The 16,824-nt window shown below is 41.8% G+C and overlaps 2 protein-coding genes and 1 long non-coding RNA gene across 6 annotated transcripts in view; 1 reads left to right on the forward strand and 2 right to left on the reverse strand.

Annotated features, from left to right (window-relative positions):
- The window catches only part of LOC122869349, a 31,213-nt gene extending 31,071 nt beyond the window's left edge, over window positions 1-142 (reverse strand). The window contains exon 1 of the long non-coding RNA XR_006376305.1: window positions 1-142. This is a non-coding gene — a long non-coding RNA (uncharacterized LOC122869349).
- tmem98 (transmembrane protein 98) lies at window positions 6-7,565 on the forward strand. Of its 2 annotated transcripts, none has more exons than XM_044182270.1 (7): window positions 6-418; window positions 2,704-2,941; window positions 3,914-4,045; window positions 4,169-4,202; window positions 4,288-4,403; window positions 4,500-4,559; window positions 5,002-7,565. In XM_044182270.1, the coding sequence occupies exons 1-7, from the start codon at window positions 115-117 to the stop codon at window positions 5,201-5,203; spliced, it is 1,086 nt and encodes a 361-aa protein (XP_044038205.1). In that variant the 5' UTR covers window positions 6-114; the 3' UTR covers window positions 5,204-7,565. The 2 variants fall into 2 exon arrangements, with proteins under 2 accessions (XP_044038205.1, XP_044038206.1); XM_044182271.1 differs by lacking the exon at window positions 6-418 and adding an exon at window positions 2,093-2,235.
- svilc (supervillin c) overlaps window positions 6,598-16,824 on the reverse strand; it is a 26,331-nt gene continuing 16,104 nt past the window's right edge. For all 3 annotated transcript variants that reach the window (XM_044182263.1, XM_044182262.1, XM_044182261.1), the window contains 16 exons: window positions 16,671-16,796; window positions 16,444-16,580; window positions 15,718-15,865; window positions 15,336-15,481; window positions 14,997-15,172; window positions 12,725-12,869; window positions 12,251-12,569; window positions 11,890-12,041; window positions 11,388-11,490; window positions 11,089-11,296; window positions 10,858-10,991; window positions 10,613-10,768; window positions 10,186-10,329; window positions 9,981-10,093; window positions 7,995-8,150; window positions 6,598-7,780 (listed from right to left, as the gene is read on the reverse strand). In XM_044182263.1, the coding sequence (XP_044038198.1) occupies window positions 7,691-7,780; window positions 7,995-8,150; window positions 9,981-10,093; window positions 10,186-10,329; window positions 10,613-10,768; window positions 10,858-10,991; window positions 11,089-11,296; window positions 11,388-11,490; window positions 11,890-12,041; window positions 12,251-12,569; window positions 12,725-12,869; window positions 14,997-15,172; window positions 15,336-15,481; window positions 15,718-15,865; window positions 16,444-16,580; window positions 16,671-16,796 (2,453 nt within the window). In that variant the 3' untranslated portion in view covers window positions 6,598-7,690. The remainder of the gene's footprint in view (window positions 7,781-7,994; window positions 8,151-9,980; window positions 10,094-10,185; window positions 10,330-10,612; window positions 10,769-10,857; window positions 10,992-11,088; window positions 11,297-11,387; window positions 11,491-11,889; window positions 12,042-12,250; window positions 12,570-12,724; window positions 12,870-14,996; window positions 15,173-15,335; window positions 15,482-15,717; window positions 15,866-16,443; window positions 16,581-16,670; window positions 16,797-16,824) is intronic.

Genomic DNA, 16,824 nt, shown 5'->3' on the forward strand with positions numbered 1-16,824 from the left:
CTTCTCTCATATATGATGCGAACACCAAAATATGTTAGCGCGCGCCACCTAGCGTTAACTGTACCGACTTGTGTGTGATCTTCCCAGAACTGTAGCTTTTCCAAACATTAAAACATGCCTGCGAGAGCGCGCTTTGAGCACACAGTTCCCACAACCCCCGAGATGCGCGTGGCCCGAATCTCCCCACGTGCAGATAAAGCTGCAGGGCGCGCGCTGGAAGGTTTAACTGGAAAGAAAGCAAAGTTGGATCATCAATCACTCACCGACAGCTTCAGCTCAGCCGTTCACCTAGCTCATGGGCTGCTTTTGCGCGCGTTCACGCCCCAGAGATGTCGGTGCCGTCTCCGCGCGCCTGGTGGCGGAGAGAAAAGTATTTTGTCTCCTAAAAGGAATCCAACTAAAAGGACAAAATGTTTAGGTAAGTGACTGGAAATCACTTGTTTGTTTGCTCCATTCAAGTCAAAAGTGTTGTTAGTAACTTTAGAAACGTTCAGTAGTAGTAAACTTGATATATTTTCTGATTTTGATGTTAAAGTATGGATGATGTCTGTATTTGTGAAATACAGCCAAACTGGAAAACTTTACTGTTATATGTGCATGTGCGTTACTGTGAGCGCGCGCCTCTGTGTGTTTCTATTGATCGATCAGTTGAGGGAAAATAAAGAACATAGTAAATAAATATTAAATTTAGTTGTACTGTTATTGTGTGTTTATCATGCACATCTATTCAAGCACAACAGGGACTTTCTACTATTTTCTGTTGTCCTCAAATTGAGACCCAGACCCCTTTTTGATGAGCTTTTTGTATGTTTGAGACCCTCACAAGTATAGAGGTGCATTAAACCAACAAAAGGGATTATTTTAGTGTCACTTTTGCTTTTTTGCTTTTGTTGTTTTGTAGTGGTTTATTCGATTTCAGAAACTATTGTGTACAGTATGTTATTTGCAGTGATGGAATAAGTATGCGGATCCTTTACTTCAGTAAAAGTACTAATGCCCACAGTATAGATATACTGTAATTAAAAGCACTCAAAATTACTTAAGTAAAAGTACAGAAGTATTATGAGCAAAACTTACTAAAAGAATCTATTTTTACAACTTTATACACAGTTGCTTCATCTCATCTAGAGCAGTGGATCATGATAGCAGATCAAAAGGGTTTCATAATGCAAAATCTGACTCTGCAATGTAACTATAGCTGTCAGATAAATGTAGTGGAGCATATTTTTAAAGTTCATCGTATGTGTTGTATGTGAAATTTAACTTGAAAAGTTGCTAAAGCTGTCAAACAAATGCAGTGGAGTAGAAGTATAAAGTTGCTGGAAATGGCCACATTCAAGTAAAGTACAAGTACCTCAAAGCTGTACTTAAGTAAATGCACTTAGTTACTTTCCACAACAAAGACCAGTTTGTTCTCAGTTTGCAGTAAAATCATCTTGGTTAGACTTTGGTCCTCTATAAAAGCAACCTATGTTTATTTTTCAGTACAGAATTTCATAAAGTTGGGTTTAAATGCCAAAGAGCAAAACTGACTTAAAGTAATACATTTTTAGGAAGCTGTGGTGTTGCTCTAAATCATCACAGACGGCACTGAGCAATGTGGGAGAAATATTTTGAGTAATGACAAAGCCAGTGGCCCTGCTGAGTTTTTCTGTACCCTAAAATACCTCCAGTCACTCCGTTTACCTTTGTGTATGTGTTTCATTTTAGTAGAGGGCTTTTCAGATACACCGGCATGTGAAAGGAAAGTGAGTCAGAAAAGCTTTGGGGCAGGAGAGAGACAGGAGAAAGCCCTGTATGATACGACGAGTGTAACACAAATTAATCTGATTAAAGAATTACAGCATTCCATGGTAGAATCCACATAATCATCCAGGCAAAAATGCAGGTTTACAATGTTGTATTGTTTAAAGTTCAGCTGCCTTGTGGTAATTTGTGCTTGTAACAGCATACAAAACTTTATCTCTGCTTTATAAATATCATGCCAAATTACAAATCAATTATACTGAACCCAGAGAGCTGTCTGGGTAGCCAATAACCGCTTTCCTCCAGAGAGTTCACACACATCTACACAAGTGATCAGGTTGGGCAGGATGGGTTAATGAGTGACTAAACCGGGCAGAAGGGCAGGTATACTTTACAATTTCAGAGAGAGGCTAAAAGTAGGAACATGTCCCCTAAATTGAACCGCAGATAATCCAAAAATACTTCAGCCGGGACTGAAAACACCAGAAGGTAAGAGGTCAAACTTCATGAGAATTTTGTTCTCAGGTTTTGTTCTTTGTTGGATCCAGGATATCTTCACACAGTTTTTTAAGTTGTTTGACTGGCTGCTTGTTAAAGTTCAATAGAATTAATATAATGTTTGTTGTTGGTCGTGGTTGCCACAATTTAGCAAAAAGTGTCTCTATAGCAAACACTCTATTCTCATTGTATGAAGTGCAAACAAAGGCTAGTGCACCTTTTATGTACTCAGATAAGGATCGGTTTTATGTGTGCGTTTAGGTGTGCCACATTTAGAAACAGACAAAACACTGCTTATTCATGTATTCTCCTCTCCATTGGTTCAGAGATGCATTGTGTTTCAACAAAAATGGAAATCAGGGAAATTTTCTTGCAGAAATTTCCTCAAGTGTGGTGATAATGTCACACTTCTCCATTTTGACGACACCTAATCAGACTGAATTATTCTCTCCTTGACAGATGAGCGCCCATCAATAATTGAGCGCGGACAATCAGCCGACCCTGATTGGACTCTTTTCCTCTCGAACAAGTTGCTGCCTGTAGCCGCTGTCAGAGCCGGAGTCGCCATGGAGACAGTGGTGATCGTGGCCATTGGGGTGTTGGCCACTATTTTCCTGGCCTCCTTTGTTGCCCTGGTGGTGGTGTGCAGACACCGCTACTGCCACCCTCACGACCTGCTGCACCACTTCGACTCCAAGTCAGTGAATCAATACAAAGGCTCTAAATCTGTATCAGACAAAGTTTTAATTCTGTTTCAGAACTTCTATCAGAATTTAAGGTCTTAAAATGTACAGTAATGTCTAAATTATTGGTTTTATTGGTCTTAGTTCACTGGTCACCTGTGCAACAGTTTCTCTGCACAGCCTATGTACTGTTTGATACTGTACGAATAGGGTTAGTATTACCATATTTATGTACTTTTGTACTTTTTGGGGCATTTACTGTTTATTTTTATTTATATTAATTACCAATAGTGGAGAGATGCCAGGGAACAAGGGAAAGAGAGATGCAACAAAGGTCCCTGAAACAGGAGCGTTGCAATTCGACAGGAGCACTCCATTCATGTACTTTTCAACCTCGGTTGGACATAATTTACCTCAACAGTTAATATCTTTTTGCCGTTTTTCCACTGCCGTTTTATCCTATTGATGCACTTTACACTTCAATTAGTTACTATATGTCCAATCAATTCCAGGTAGCAAAATAAAAGGTCACAAATCATCAAAATATTGATTTCCACAACTTGCAGATATCCAGTATATGTTACTCCTTTGAAGTGGACATCAAAATTCTTCATTTAGCTTCCCTTTCTTTCATGACCGGATTAACCGGTTAGGGAGACCCAGGAAAAATATTTGCTATTGGACCCCGATCGACGCCCCCACCTCCCACCCAATGTTGATTGTATATGTACCCTGTTGCCTCCAAATTCACTTTAGGTACAGCAGACTACACATGACACCTCCATTGTGTGCTCAGGGACGCAGAACTCCTTTATTAAAGAGGGCAACAAGTTAAGCAATCGCCACTAAAACCTGCTTTAATGGTGCAAACCGCCCCCCAAAAAAACTTTGCAATGAATCAATTCACAACAGCCAATTTAAATGTAATGACTTTCAGGGGCCCTTGGGGCCTTTGCTTCCTCTGCTTTCCCTGTTCCGTTTTACAGACCCACAGTGGATCTGATTGGAGCCATGGAGACCCAGAGTGAGCCGTCGGAGCTGGAGCTGGACGATGTGGTCATCACCAACCCTCACATTGAGGCCATCTTGGAGAATGAGGACTGGATAGAGGACGCCTCGTACGTCTAACTGGTGGCATTGTGGCATGACATGACATAAGTTTAGAGCTTTAGACGTTAGTCTAAGTTACGTCTCTCTACTGTACTTAGATCGCACTAATCCTGTGAATTTTTCTCCCACAGTGGATTGGTCTCTCACTGCATCTCTATCCTAAAGGTCACTGAATCTCTTACTTGCTCCTTTAGTCCATTTTTAGTCTATATTTTTTATTGAGACTAACACATAATACTTTCACATACAGATCTGCCACACTTTGACTGAAAAGTTGGTTGCCATGACAATGGGTTCAGGGGCAAAGGTCAAAGCACCAGCCAGCCTGAGTGACATCATCACTGTGGCCAAACGCATCAGCCCGAGGTAACATGCAGTGTTCGATTCACCACAACTCGCTATTAACACGTTACTGACTCAGGTTAACCAGCCTCCTCACATCCTCACTGTCCCGTCGTGCAGGGTGGACGACGTGGTCAGATCCATGTACCCTCCTCTGGATCCAATCCTCCTGGACGCCAGGTAATCACATTTGTTGTCCCATCATTTTAAAGGAGCTTTTTGTATGACTTTGATAGCTTAATACAAAGACCTACTAATGTGATTTGATTAGGCATCTGTAAGAGCTGGAGAGGAGCGACCACTTGACTTGATTTATCCATAATGTAATAACAGTTGATAGATACAGAGACAGGGACAGTAATACAAATGATCAAGTGCAAATTGATGCCACCAGGAAAACGTTATAACTCAAAATTTTGTATTTTTCATCATTTAATCAAATTGAATTAAAAGTTTATGCATGTTTATCCCTTCTGTGCTGTGTTATTTCCATGCCTGCTCAGCCCAGCAGACCCATTCTAAGCCTTTTTTTTTGCGTAATTTTGTCTTTTTAGAAATAAGTGCTTTTCATCCAGCAGCAGCCAGTTAAAACAACCCTGTTTGTCCTTTTCTTCCTCCTCAGGGCCACTGCTCTCCTCCTTTCAGTCAGCCACCTGGTGCTGGTCACCCGCAACGCCTGTCACATGTCCGGCAGTATGGACTGGATCGACCAGTCGCTCCACGCGGCCGAAGATCACATGGTGGTTTTGCGTGAGGCAGCGCTGGCCTCCGAACCGGAACGAAACATGCCTGGAGCTGACGCACAGAGAGAACAGGCCATCTAGAGCAAACACAGATACTGACACAAACAAACAGCAGCAGCAGGGCATTAAAATATGTCAGTTTTATCCTTGAGCTGCCTCTTTTCAAAATTCTGTACTCAATTGATACTTGCCAGACTCTATTGAAAAGGCACGCTTTCCAAACTCATCATCCAGTCCAAATTAATAAGGACACCTCTGAGCGGTAAATAGGCCGATGCTGATGGATACAAGGACTTGACTCTGTCCCTCATTTTCACATCTCACATAAAAAAGGATGTTGGAAAATGTTATTTGAACCACAAAGTGCTACAGCTACACAGTAATAGCTGTAAAGTAGATGTTACACATTCAGATGCAGGTTTTTTTTGTATGTAACCCTACAGCAGATCTTTTTAGAGTTGGTCTGTTTAAGGTGTAATCCGCCTGCAAGTGAAAGGCCTTTGGAAAAACGTCTTCTCGAGTGCGCCAAAACCCAGCGGTGGGCCTAAATCCAATCTTGCCGGTGCTGCACAGTCACATGGAGGCTTAGTCAGCTAATCCATTCTGAGGAAAATAACACCCAGTTAGCCAGTGAAACCAGAGGGGCTCCGGCTCAGTGGACCAATGGAAGACCAACCTGACTTATTTACAGTTTGTGGGGTCAGTGTGACTTGTGGAACATCCCTCAAATACTCTTTCGCTGTCAGAAATCACCAGTCTGTGAGATTTCAGAGATCCACAGCTGCAGTTTCAGCCACATCAGCAGCAGAGTAAACGTTTTTCCAGTTGAGTAATGCCCTTTTGTCCCATTGCTGCATTGTATTATGATTGATCGAGGCTGTTATCGATGGAGACTCTGGTATCTCTTCATCTTGAAAGTTTTTAGTCATGCTAGCAGTGTGGCTCTATGTATGGCAACGTCTCTGTCGGTCCACCACTTTTGTCCACACTGTATCTCAACATTTACTGGATGGACTGGCACAAAAATATGGACAGACATTTATGGTTCCCAGAGGATGAATCCTAATGACTTTGGTGATCCCAGGACCTTTCGTCTAGGGCCACCAGCAGGTTCACATTTGTGGTTTTGAGTGTCTCAACAACTTGGATCGCAATGAAATATGGCACAGATATTCATCACAGGATGAATCATAAGTACTTTGGTGATCAATTTTCATACAGCACCAGTAAAGTTTAACTTATCCAATGCTTTGGTTTATCTAATGACATTCCCATCAGCCTGCACTTTGTGTTTAGTGCTAATTAGTATGTGTTATCTTGCTAACACAATAAACAAAGATGCTAAATATTACACCTGCTACATATGCTGATGTTAGCATTTAGCTCAGTACAGCCTCACAGAGCTGCTAGCATGGCTGTGGAAGTTGTGTTTTCTTTCCCTATATGATTTCTGAAAGTCAGTGCTAGACAGTGAGTCAAGAAACACTTGTTCTTTAATTCTGACAACACAATGTTTAAAAAAGATCAAATTTGATGTCAAATTCAACAGTAGCAGCTGTTTCTATCTACATGTGGCCAGGAATAATAAGGATATTACACAAATATCAAAGTAGACCAAAACATTTTAAGTACATCACCATTAGTTAAAAGTGTTACTGTTAACAGTTGATTTTTTTCTGTCAGAAATATTGAGCTTTCACACGCTACTGAGAGATACACTATGTCTTTATGAACTGTGTGTTGATTGAGGTGAAGCAGAATTAGCGTGTTGTTTTGGGCCAGAGGGATGTTATTGGAGCATGTCTACCTGCTCTTCCATGCATAGCTAATAGTGAATCCCCAAGGACTCCTAATAAGGCATCACCCACAGCCACAATGAACACATGGGCTTAGGCTACAATACACATGGCACAAACCTTTGTACACACAAGGCTGGCAGACAAATGAACACATCAGTACATCATATGACACATAACTGTAAAATACACATCATAAATTATGGAGTCAAACACACTTGTAAGATTTTGGTGACAATCAGGAAGAAAAGCAGTTTAATCTGTTAACTGAAATCGAACTTAAAAAACTAGCTCTGAGCATGCAGAGATGTTTTGATGGAAAGTTATCGATCGAGGAGGAAACATTTAGAAAGTGGTTAGCCTTTTATTTTTTTTTTCTTGTTTACATTGTTTATTAGCATTGATCTTTTTTGTAAGCACTCCTTTGTTTTCTCATCCTTATCCCACAGTTTGCTACTGATGTCCTTCCCTCTTCTCCCACACACCTTTTCTTTTTTTTATCTTTCATTGATTTGAAATGAAGTTTCATAGGAAAATGTTTTGTTCTTGCTCTGAACAATAACTACAGAGAGATAAATGTCTGATAAAAAGTCCACACACTCATACTAATCTGACATAAATAAAAGTGAATTTCTTTCCTTTTTTTATTACGTTGTGAGCAGTCCTTTGTGCAGCAACATGGTGCAAATATGCCCCTGCCATCTTCCATTCTCAGCGGTGGAGGAAGTCCCTGCTGCAGGAGCGTCAGTCAGCCTCCACTTGTTTTCGCTGTCTAGCAAAGCAGCCCTTTGCTTTTCTTCAGATCAATTTGCTTCCAGTTTGGGAGGGAGGCGTATTCATCTCTCTTCATTTCCAAAACGGTCTGAAACATAATTGTAGTGATTTATTTATGGAGGAAACAATGTAAAAATCAATTCACATAATAAAATATAAATGTTAAAGTTTGGACTAAACTTCCTCTCAGGATTTATTATCAGATTATTAACATGAGAGCGTCTGTTTTCATTGGCAAAATATGGCTAACACTGCAGCCTGCTGGTTGAAAGACATCACTGCATACTGCTCCATGAGTTTACCTGGAAGTCTTGATCAGACAGGTAGACTTCCAAGTGCTGGGGGTCCACTCCTTCAGGTAGGGGGCTCCGCAGCAGCTCCTCCAGAGGGTACTGGGTCTTCATGAGCTGGGCCAGGGCGTCCTGCACCAAGGTCAGCTTCACCGGCCCCGCATCGCCCTGACACACACATCAAACACACGCCGGGACAGAGACAGAGATGTTGCTATGACTGCCAGCAACAGATTGTATTAATAATTGGACTACAAATTAGAAGGAAAAAAGTCAATTTTTAGACTAATCTAATTTAATTATTCTAATTAATTGAGGCTGTTATCAGTGGAGAACCTGGTAAGTGTTTCTTGACTCATGCCCTGCACTTACTTCAGGAAATCATACGGGGAGGGGGGAATCATGCTAACACGAGGAGGAGATACCAGGGTGTCCATCGACAGTCTCAATTAATTGGAATAATTGAATATGTGTTATTTTTTGGCATTACAGGTCATTTTTTTATGTTTTGAAGGATCAACGACACATTAGCAATCTGTCTAAAAATATTGGTCAGTTTTAGCATCCAAAAAGCCCCATTTAACTGACAATAACTACTGTTATAATTTCACAGAGATAATGCCAAAAAATGACAAATATTCAACTATTCCAACCAGAACTTTATTCTTCTCTGAGAGGTAAAGCTTTTAAAACACAAAATGCTCCATTGCAAACTCTCAATTTGATTCAATTTCACTTATTCAGTGATAAGGCCATTCTGAGATACATCCCTGCATTCAGATGAAGAGTTACTTCACAAAAACAAAATTCATGAGTCAATAAAGTGAGAGTGAAAGGGGAGAAGAATCACTGCAGGTTTTATAGACTGTATTTATGTAACAGCAGCCAGTAAGGAACCTCTATCAGGCAGGCAGATATTATAAAATACTGGCAGAGGAATACATATCTACAGTGATCATGGCTTGGAGTCTCTTAAACACCTTTCATACATATTAATACATATAACCTTGAAAAGAAAGATTTCTTCAGATATCTCCAGGTCAGAGACTACTTTGGTAAAGAAATTAAACAAACAGAGGATAGTAAACCTAACTTATTCAATATATTCATTGATGCATATAAGATTAAAGATAATACACATCTAATATCACAAATATACAATATAATACAAAACTCCAAAAACTACATTACTGTCTATGTCTATGGGGAAAGAATCAGGCCTGGACATATCTGAAGATGATATATGGGAAAACCAGGCAAGACTACCAACTCACGTTCCTGGAGAGAGTTTTGTTGGAAGAACATAATACGATATTTTGTGGCTCCAAAATTGAAATTTACTCAAACGGGTTATCAGGGACAGAATGACAGCTGGAGGCAGTTTGGTAAGAAAATAATTGACCATCTTCATATTTTTTGGGCTTGCCCTTTAATTTTTTCATATTGGAAAGAGATTGCTAAAGAAATAATGAATTTCTTTTGGAACTTGATTGCTCTTTTGTCACATTATACCTGTGCAAAATCCCAGACAAACTCATAGCTCAGGATGAATAAATCTTTAAAATACTCTTAGCTGCTAGCAAGAAAGCCATCACATGTAAATGGCTGCAGTCAAACCCTGCATCGAAGGACGACTGGACTGCGAATTGTCAACGAAATAAACTGTATGGAGAAATCTTAATACCACAATATGATCAATATGTAAAATACTGGAAAAAATGGACAACATGTATGTGCCTATACGATATCACACATTACATATGTCATTGAAAGACCCTTTTCCTGTACAAGTATAATGTTGCCCATGTCAACCCCTTCATTTAGCCCGAAATTGTCAATAAAAATAAAGCAAAAAAAGAAGAATATATTTCTAACCATCTCTGTGAAGCTGTAAATCTTCACACAACTCAGGCCTATATGTCACCCCCACAAAACTACACAACATCTGGCCTCGTTTCTACATGATAAACTGATCATATAACTGCATGGTGCTTGTACCTGTGTGTGGGGTCCCGAGCTCCTCTCCCAGTGGGGGAACACATTAGTGAAGGTGAGAGGTTCTGACCCCTCAAAGATGAGGTAGGCCTGCGGTGGGCGTCTTGGGTTCATCTCTTGGATACAGAGAAAAATCATCATATTGTTTTTAAATACATCAACAACCACCAACCCCTTTACCAACATACTCCTGTCAGCTTCCTCCCACCTTTGCAGTACTGCAGCGCCGTCTGCATGGCACACCTCCTCTCCTTATGCCAGCAGCTCCAGGCTGAAGCTGAGCTCTCTGTCTGCTCAGGCTGACCCCTCTGCCACAGGTAGACCTCCAGACGGTTGTCGAGCAGGAACAAGGCTGGCGGACAGACAAGAAAGACGTATTAGACAATAAAGTGGAATTAGATTACATTGATATTAGTTCGACTTTGATGTTCCTGTGGGATGTTTGTGTTTTGGCGGCAAGAAGAAAAGGATAGTTAGACATAGATAAAACAGAGAAAGGTAAATGTGTAATAAAGTCATTTTTTGACTGAAAACGATTACAAGATTTTATAATTATTAAAAAATTGGAGTTGAATTAAAGAGAAGAAGAACAAGGTTGTTTGTGTAGTGTGTGAGCGTGTAGAGTGTGCTCTCACCTGGCTGTGCTACAGAGTACAGGCTCTCCTGGACGAAGGGCATTGCCATCACGAGCCCCGGCAGCCGCGTTGGACTCTGCAGCTCTTTGGCCTGGAAACTCCCAGAGGAGGCACTCAGGTGGAAGAGGCGAGGTGTGAAGTTATACTTTCCTGGATCTGACAGAAGACAGACATTCAGTTTTTTTACTATGATTTTAAAGTTTGCAGGGCTGAGGGAAATGTCCTGGGTGAGTGCGGTTTTCTACCTTGCAGCATGCAGTCGTAGGCCTTCCTGTCCATCTGTCCCAGTGCCGTCCAGAAGTCTGCAGGCTCTGAACCTTCCTCCACTACTTGCACCTTCAGAGCACTGCTTCTGCTGAGCCCCAGCTCTGGTGGACACCTAATAAACACATAAAATTCCCATGCTGGAAAATGATTTCAACCTTCAATGTTAAAAACATCACTGGATCCTACAATCTTCTGAAACTGTGACTTACATTTGAGTTAGATGCTCCACTGCCCTCTTGCTGACCTCTCTGGAGCTGGTATGAGCTTTACAGCCAGTCCAGAGATACAGTACCCCCTGCTGGCTATTAAGTAGGACAACAGAGCCCCTGGACCTCAGACCTGCACAGCAGCAATCCACTTCTAACAGAGAGCCCTCCTCTGGGAGCTGTCCTCGCACACAGAACAGACGCCACTCTGCTACAAGAGACAGATAGGGATATTTCTTTTAAATCACAGGACAAAACAAGGAAAATAGAAACAGGAAGACAGAAATATGCCCTTACTCTACCTGCTTTAGTGGAGGCCTCCTCTCGCTTGTCCTTGTGAATGACCAGGCCTCCCTTGAAAAGCTGCAGGAAACAGGGAGGTTCCTTTCCCTGAGGTACCACCACCTTCAGAAACAACACAACAAACACAGAGGCTGCTGGAGGGGAACTGAAAATGTCAGCATATATTTCTGGCTTCTATAACTCAATACTGGAAAAATCACTAGAATGTATTTAATTTATTATAATAAAAGTATAAATAAAAGCTATAAAAACTATAAAGGTATAAACGTATTTGCAGTAAACAAGTATATTCAAGTGAAAGTAGCTGTAGTAAAGAACGGTTCCTTTGAATGTTATATTATTGTTGCATTAACCTGTAAGAAATATTTTAGTGTTTTAGGTGGTTCAGCTGTTCAATGCACTTCTGGTATTGCAATCGCTACTTGAGGTAATGTTCTTACAGTGTTATTACTTTACTCGTCTACATGAGTAGATGGTCTATTCTGACGGCCATGTGTTTACCTGTGACTCTTCTTGGTTGTTCATCCCGATGGACAGGAAAGCAGCAGTGTCCCGCCCACTGACACTGGAGTGGCGGCCCCTCCACAGGAACAAGGCGGTGTTTTCTTTTTGTCCGGGACCTCTGCTGCACTCATCAGGGCTGTTTATATTATCTACAGCAGAGAAAAACATGAATCATCATTACACTGCACGGAGGAAAATCATTTTACATCTAAATTTAAGGCATTTTTGCAGTTGATGCTCTTGTCCAATTCAAACTACAATGGTTAAAATTGCTGAATAAGCATCAGTTCCTGCTGCAAAAATTACAAGAAAAATAATAAGTGCGAAGGTCACGTAGTATATGATGAATGTCACTGACCAACAGTGTTGATGCTGTACGTCCAGCGGATGACATAGGAGTCTCCTTCATGAAGCTGTCCGCTGCTCTCTACAGGAATTTCACTGTCATCAAACTCCTGGACGTGCCAGGTGTCCACAGCAACTGTTTTCAGCTCCATCTGACATCCTTCCTCCAGCGTGATGACTCTGTGTCCCCGCTGGACGTCAACCCCAGCCAACACGTTATGGACCAAGCCGTCCCCTTCCAGTGACTGACCCGACACTAGAGACTTGGCGTCACAGGGGCTCAGGCGGTCTGATGATGGGGACACGGCCTGGGAAGACTGAACTGGGACGGGCTGTGAAGACATGGAAAACAGACGAGGGTGAGAAGGGATTTTTAAAAAACCAGATATTTCCACACATGTTTAATATTTTCTTGGTACCAATCAACAGGCCAACGTATTGTGTGTGCTGCAGCATGACTTTGAAAAAGCTAAACTGTGAGATGAACCTGAGTCTCCTTGTTCACTAAAGCAGCGTCCTCCCTGCCTCCACTCCTGCCCGTCCAGTCCAGGAACTTCTCTCTGAACAGAGCCGTCTCGTTGTGCTCTGAGACGCAGCCAAACAACGCCCAGCTGGGGCGCCCCTCCCCCCTCCTGAAGACAGAATTAAAGGTGAGTGAACAAATGATAGTCATTAATGCATAGTTATGATGTTTTGTATCAAACAACACTTAGTCCAGTCTCTAGCTTTACAGGGAACCCATATAAACTTTAGAAGCTTAAACCTTAATAAACAGTGGAAATCATTATCGTAGAAAAGGTTTCAGTCGTAGTCATCTGGACACTGTTTTCAGAATCAAGACGTTTCGGCTCCCATCCGGAAGTCATTCTCAATTGCGAAAAAATTGGACGGGAACTGGAAATTTAAGCTAATCTGAGTTACATAAGCCCTGCCCTCAGGAGGGAATCTGCCTGAGTATCTGTTAATGGCTAGTTTCACCTGAAACTGACCTAATAGTTTCAAGATGGCCCAGTGATCAGTAATCAGGCCTATTGTTCTCTGGCTGCATCTACTTCATCACTGTTAAGTGCCTGATTAGCATGTGATAGGCGTGACCAAGGTGATAATACACTCTGATAGACTTTGGGCAGATTAAATCTCAGACCACCATTTCTGTTCAAAGAGGGGTTCTCTTTCTTCACAAAAATGGCTTCCTTGACGCCCCGTTCAAGAAATGGTGGTCTGAGATTTAATCTGCCCAAAGTCTATCAGAGTGTATTATCACCTTGGTCACGCCTATCACATGCTAATCAGGCACTTAACAGTGATGAAGTAGATGCAGCCAGAGGGGCATCTTGAAACTATTAGGTCAGTTTCAGGTGAAACTAGCTATTAACAGATACTCAGGCAGATTCCTTCCTGAGGGCAGACTCAGATTAGCTTAAATTTCCAGTTCCCGTCCAATTTTTTCGCAATTGAGAATGACTTCCGGATGGGAGCCGAAACGTCTTGATTCTGAAAACAGTGTCCAGATGACTACGACTGAAACCTTTTCTACGATAGAACACTCCTGGACGAATGAGGGACTACACCGTCTTAGTGGAAATCATTACTATTTTTTGTTTTATTTTAATGCCCTTAAATTATGCAAAGATATTGTGGTATTATGTTAATTATGCTATCATATTAACCTGCCTTTTTATGTGTTATGTGTTTTATGTGTTTTGCATGTTTAGGTGCATTCTGAGTATGAACCTATGGCTGTATACACTGTATGGCCAAAAGTATATGGACATGCCTGTCCCTTTAATTTTGTGTACTTTCCAATTTTCCAATCAAGGGAAATCTTATTGCTGCAGCATGCAATGATATTTTAGACAGTAATGTGCTTACAACTTTCTGGTAACAAAGTTTGGGGTGGCCAATTTCCTGTTTCAACATGACAATGCTCCTGTGGACAAAGCCAGCTCCATAAAGAAATGTGTTTTCCAGTTTGGCGTAGAAGAACTTGAACTGCACAGAGCCCTGACCTCAACCCCTTCCAACACCTTTGGGATGAACCGGAACATGACTGCGAGCCAGGCCTTAATACCAAACATCAGTGCTGGACATCACTAATGCTCTTGTGGCTGAATGGGAGCAAATCCCTGCAGCCAGGTTCTCAAATCTGGTGGAAAGCCTTCTCAGAAGAGTGGAGGCTGTTACAGCAGCAGATTAACACCCATGGTTTTTGAACGACATGCTCAACATTCACATAAGGGTGTAGTGCGGATGCCCACTTACTTTGTTCAGCCATACATTTGGCAATGTAGTATATTAGGTTGCAGAGTGTACTGTAGAGATACTGTAGACTTTAATGTTTGCTCTCAGTGTGAATGTATGTTTGCACAGTGTGCTGCAGTAAACTGGGGTTTCTGCAGCATGTCAGTGTGTAGTGCGGACTTACAACAGCCTGCTGGGTTTTAACAGCATGTCATCTGGACACAATGCTGAGGTTTCTCCACATGAAGTGTGGAATTACAAGCTATTTGCTTTGGTTTTACAGGGTGCACTACAGACCTACTGCAGACTCCTGGGGTGCATGCACAGTAAACTTAATGCTGTATGCTGGGGTTTTGCTGCATGTTGTGTGGAATTACATCCAGCACCTTTATTGTGTGCACCAGAATTACTTACAGCTGTACTTCACTGTTTCTGTAACATGTCCTAATATTGATATGCTGTTATTTTTCTTTGGCAAGTATGAACTAAAAGCTTTAGTGCCTGCAGTGTGAACTTACAGCGGTGTGCTGGGGTTACACTGTGTGGGATCCAGTGGATTGATTCGACAGTTGCTGTAGTCATAAGCTCCAACCCACACTTGGTGAGTCAGCTGGAGAGCAACAGTCCTGCTGCTCAGGGAAACATCCTGTCCATGCCACAGGTACACCTCACTGCCGAAATCAAACACCAGCACCTGGACACATGTACAGGCATGTGCAGTATGTGCATACAGTGGAAACATGAGACATGATCAGCTAGTAAAACTGACTTGTAAAGATTTAAAACAAATTAGAAACAACGCATAATCAACAACAAGAATGATCAAGCAACAGGAGAATCCAGAAGAGACCTCAGACCTCAGTGGAGCCCAGCAGGGAGATACTGGGGATGGAGGCCCAGGCCTGTTCATGAGGCACCAGTCTGTTCTCCACCAGCCTGTACACGCAGTTGGACTCCACCACACCACACTCATAGAGCTCATCCTCCTCTTCTGCACTGGCTCCTGTGGGGAGAAGCAAACTCGAAAACGTGCTGTACAGTCCAGTCAGGGAACTTCAGCAGATATACACAAAATTGTAAATGTATAAAAGAACAAATGTAAGAACAAGCAGGTCTTGTTGTTTTATAATCTGTCCTTTACTTTTGTGTGTGTTTTGTATAAACAAAATTATAAACACTGTAGTCCTAAAACAATCCACTCTGGGAGAAAAATACAAAGTAGACATTTTGACCTCTAACCTCTGTATTGTGTCCTTCCTCCTAGAAGGCTCCAGAAGTCTGCAGCCAGGCTGCCGTCACAGTTCAGCCCCTCCTCCAGGTGGACGATCTGGGAGGCCTGACAGCCGAGATCCCCCTGACTCTGGATGGATGATGCCAGCTCAGAGGCCTGAAAAACAAAATCATCTGTGAACTGAAAGTAATCAAAATGTACATATTATGGAATTTAGGTAAACCCTTGTAAACTTACTAAACCCTGTGTGTTTAATGCATAATAAAGGAGAGCATGGAGGTGTTGATTATGTAACCTGAGAGCAGAAAGCATCAAAAAGCATCAATACTGCCAGTATTACCTCCAGAAACTGTGTTAATGTATTTTACAGCCTCTGTATGCTGCTCAAAATGCATTTTATGCACAAAATGCTCCTTGGGGCATGAAATGTCATTTTGTATGCCATTTTATGCAGTTTAATCATTTTAATTTGTAACACCCAGAAAGATAATCTTCTCTAGTCAATGAAGTGATAAGTCATGGCATCTGGGTATATGATAATGAGGGTTTCAAGTGAAGCATACATTTTTACACATTTTCACCAAATTTACATTTCATGGCACAAAATGTCTTATACCTTCTACACCTATTATACCCTGGCACCCTGGGATTTTATGCTAGCAACATACTTTCTTGATCACCGCCTTAGAAAACAAAAACAGTACAGTACAGTATGTTACTGTCCTCTGTGGTACCTTGGCTTTCTCTTGTTCATTGGCAAACTCTCCGCTCCACAGGATGCAATGCTCCAGAGTGACCAACAAGAAGCAGTCTCCACTGTTCAGCGACCGCACTGAGGGCTCCACCAGACGCACCTGGACATGCCGCCTACCTGTCACCGCAGGCAATAGTTAATAAACAAACCTGAGCACAAACACAGTATCGTGATGACACTCATGTACACAGATAAACCAAATCTGACCTTTGATGTGAATGAGCATCAGGCTGCTAAAGGGAGGATAAGACTTGGTGGTCGCAGCATCTGAGGAGGAGATAAAGTTTCCTGATCTGGTAAGATGTGAATCCGCCACGGAGGAGTTCTTGGACTCTGTGTGGGAGGGAAAAGCACATGATAA

The sequence above is a fragment of the Siniperca chuatsi genome, linkage group LG21 (assembly GCF_020085105.1).
Source record: "Siniperca chuatsi isolate FFG_IHB_CAS linkage group LG21, ASM2008510v1, whole genome shotgun sequence".
Taxonomy (NCBI): Eukaryota; Metazoa; Chordata; class Actinopteri; order Centrarchiformes; family Sinipercidae; genus Siniperca; species Siniperca chuatsi.

What these genes read in the sequence shown, in the direction of transcription:
- tmem98 (XM_044182270.1), top strand. Translation starts at nt 115, where the DNA reads ATGCCTGCGAGAGCGCGCTTTGAGCACACAGTTCCCACAACCCCCGAG. An exon ending in TAAAAGGACAAAATGTTTAG is followed by an intron (nt 419 to 2,703) that starts GTAAGTGACTGG and finishes TCTCCTTGACAG; the next exon opens with ATGAGCGCCCATCAATAATT. An exon ending in GACTGGATAGAGGACGCCTC is followed by an intron (nt 4,046 to 4,168) that starts GTACGTCTAACT and finishes TTTCTCCCACAG; the next exon opens with TGGATTGGTCTCTCACTGCA.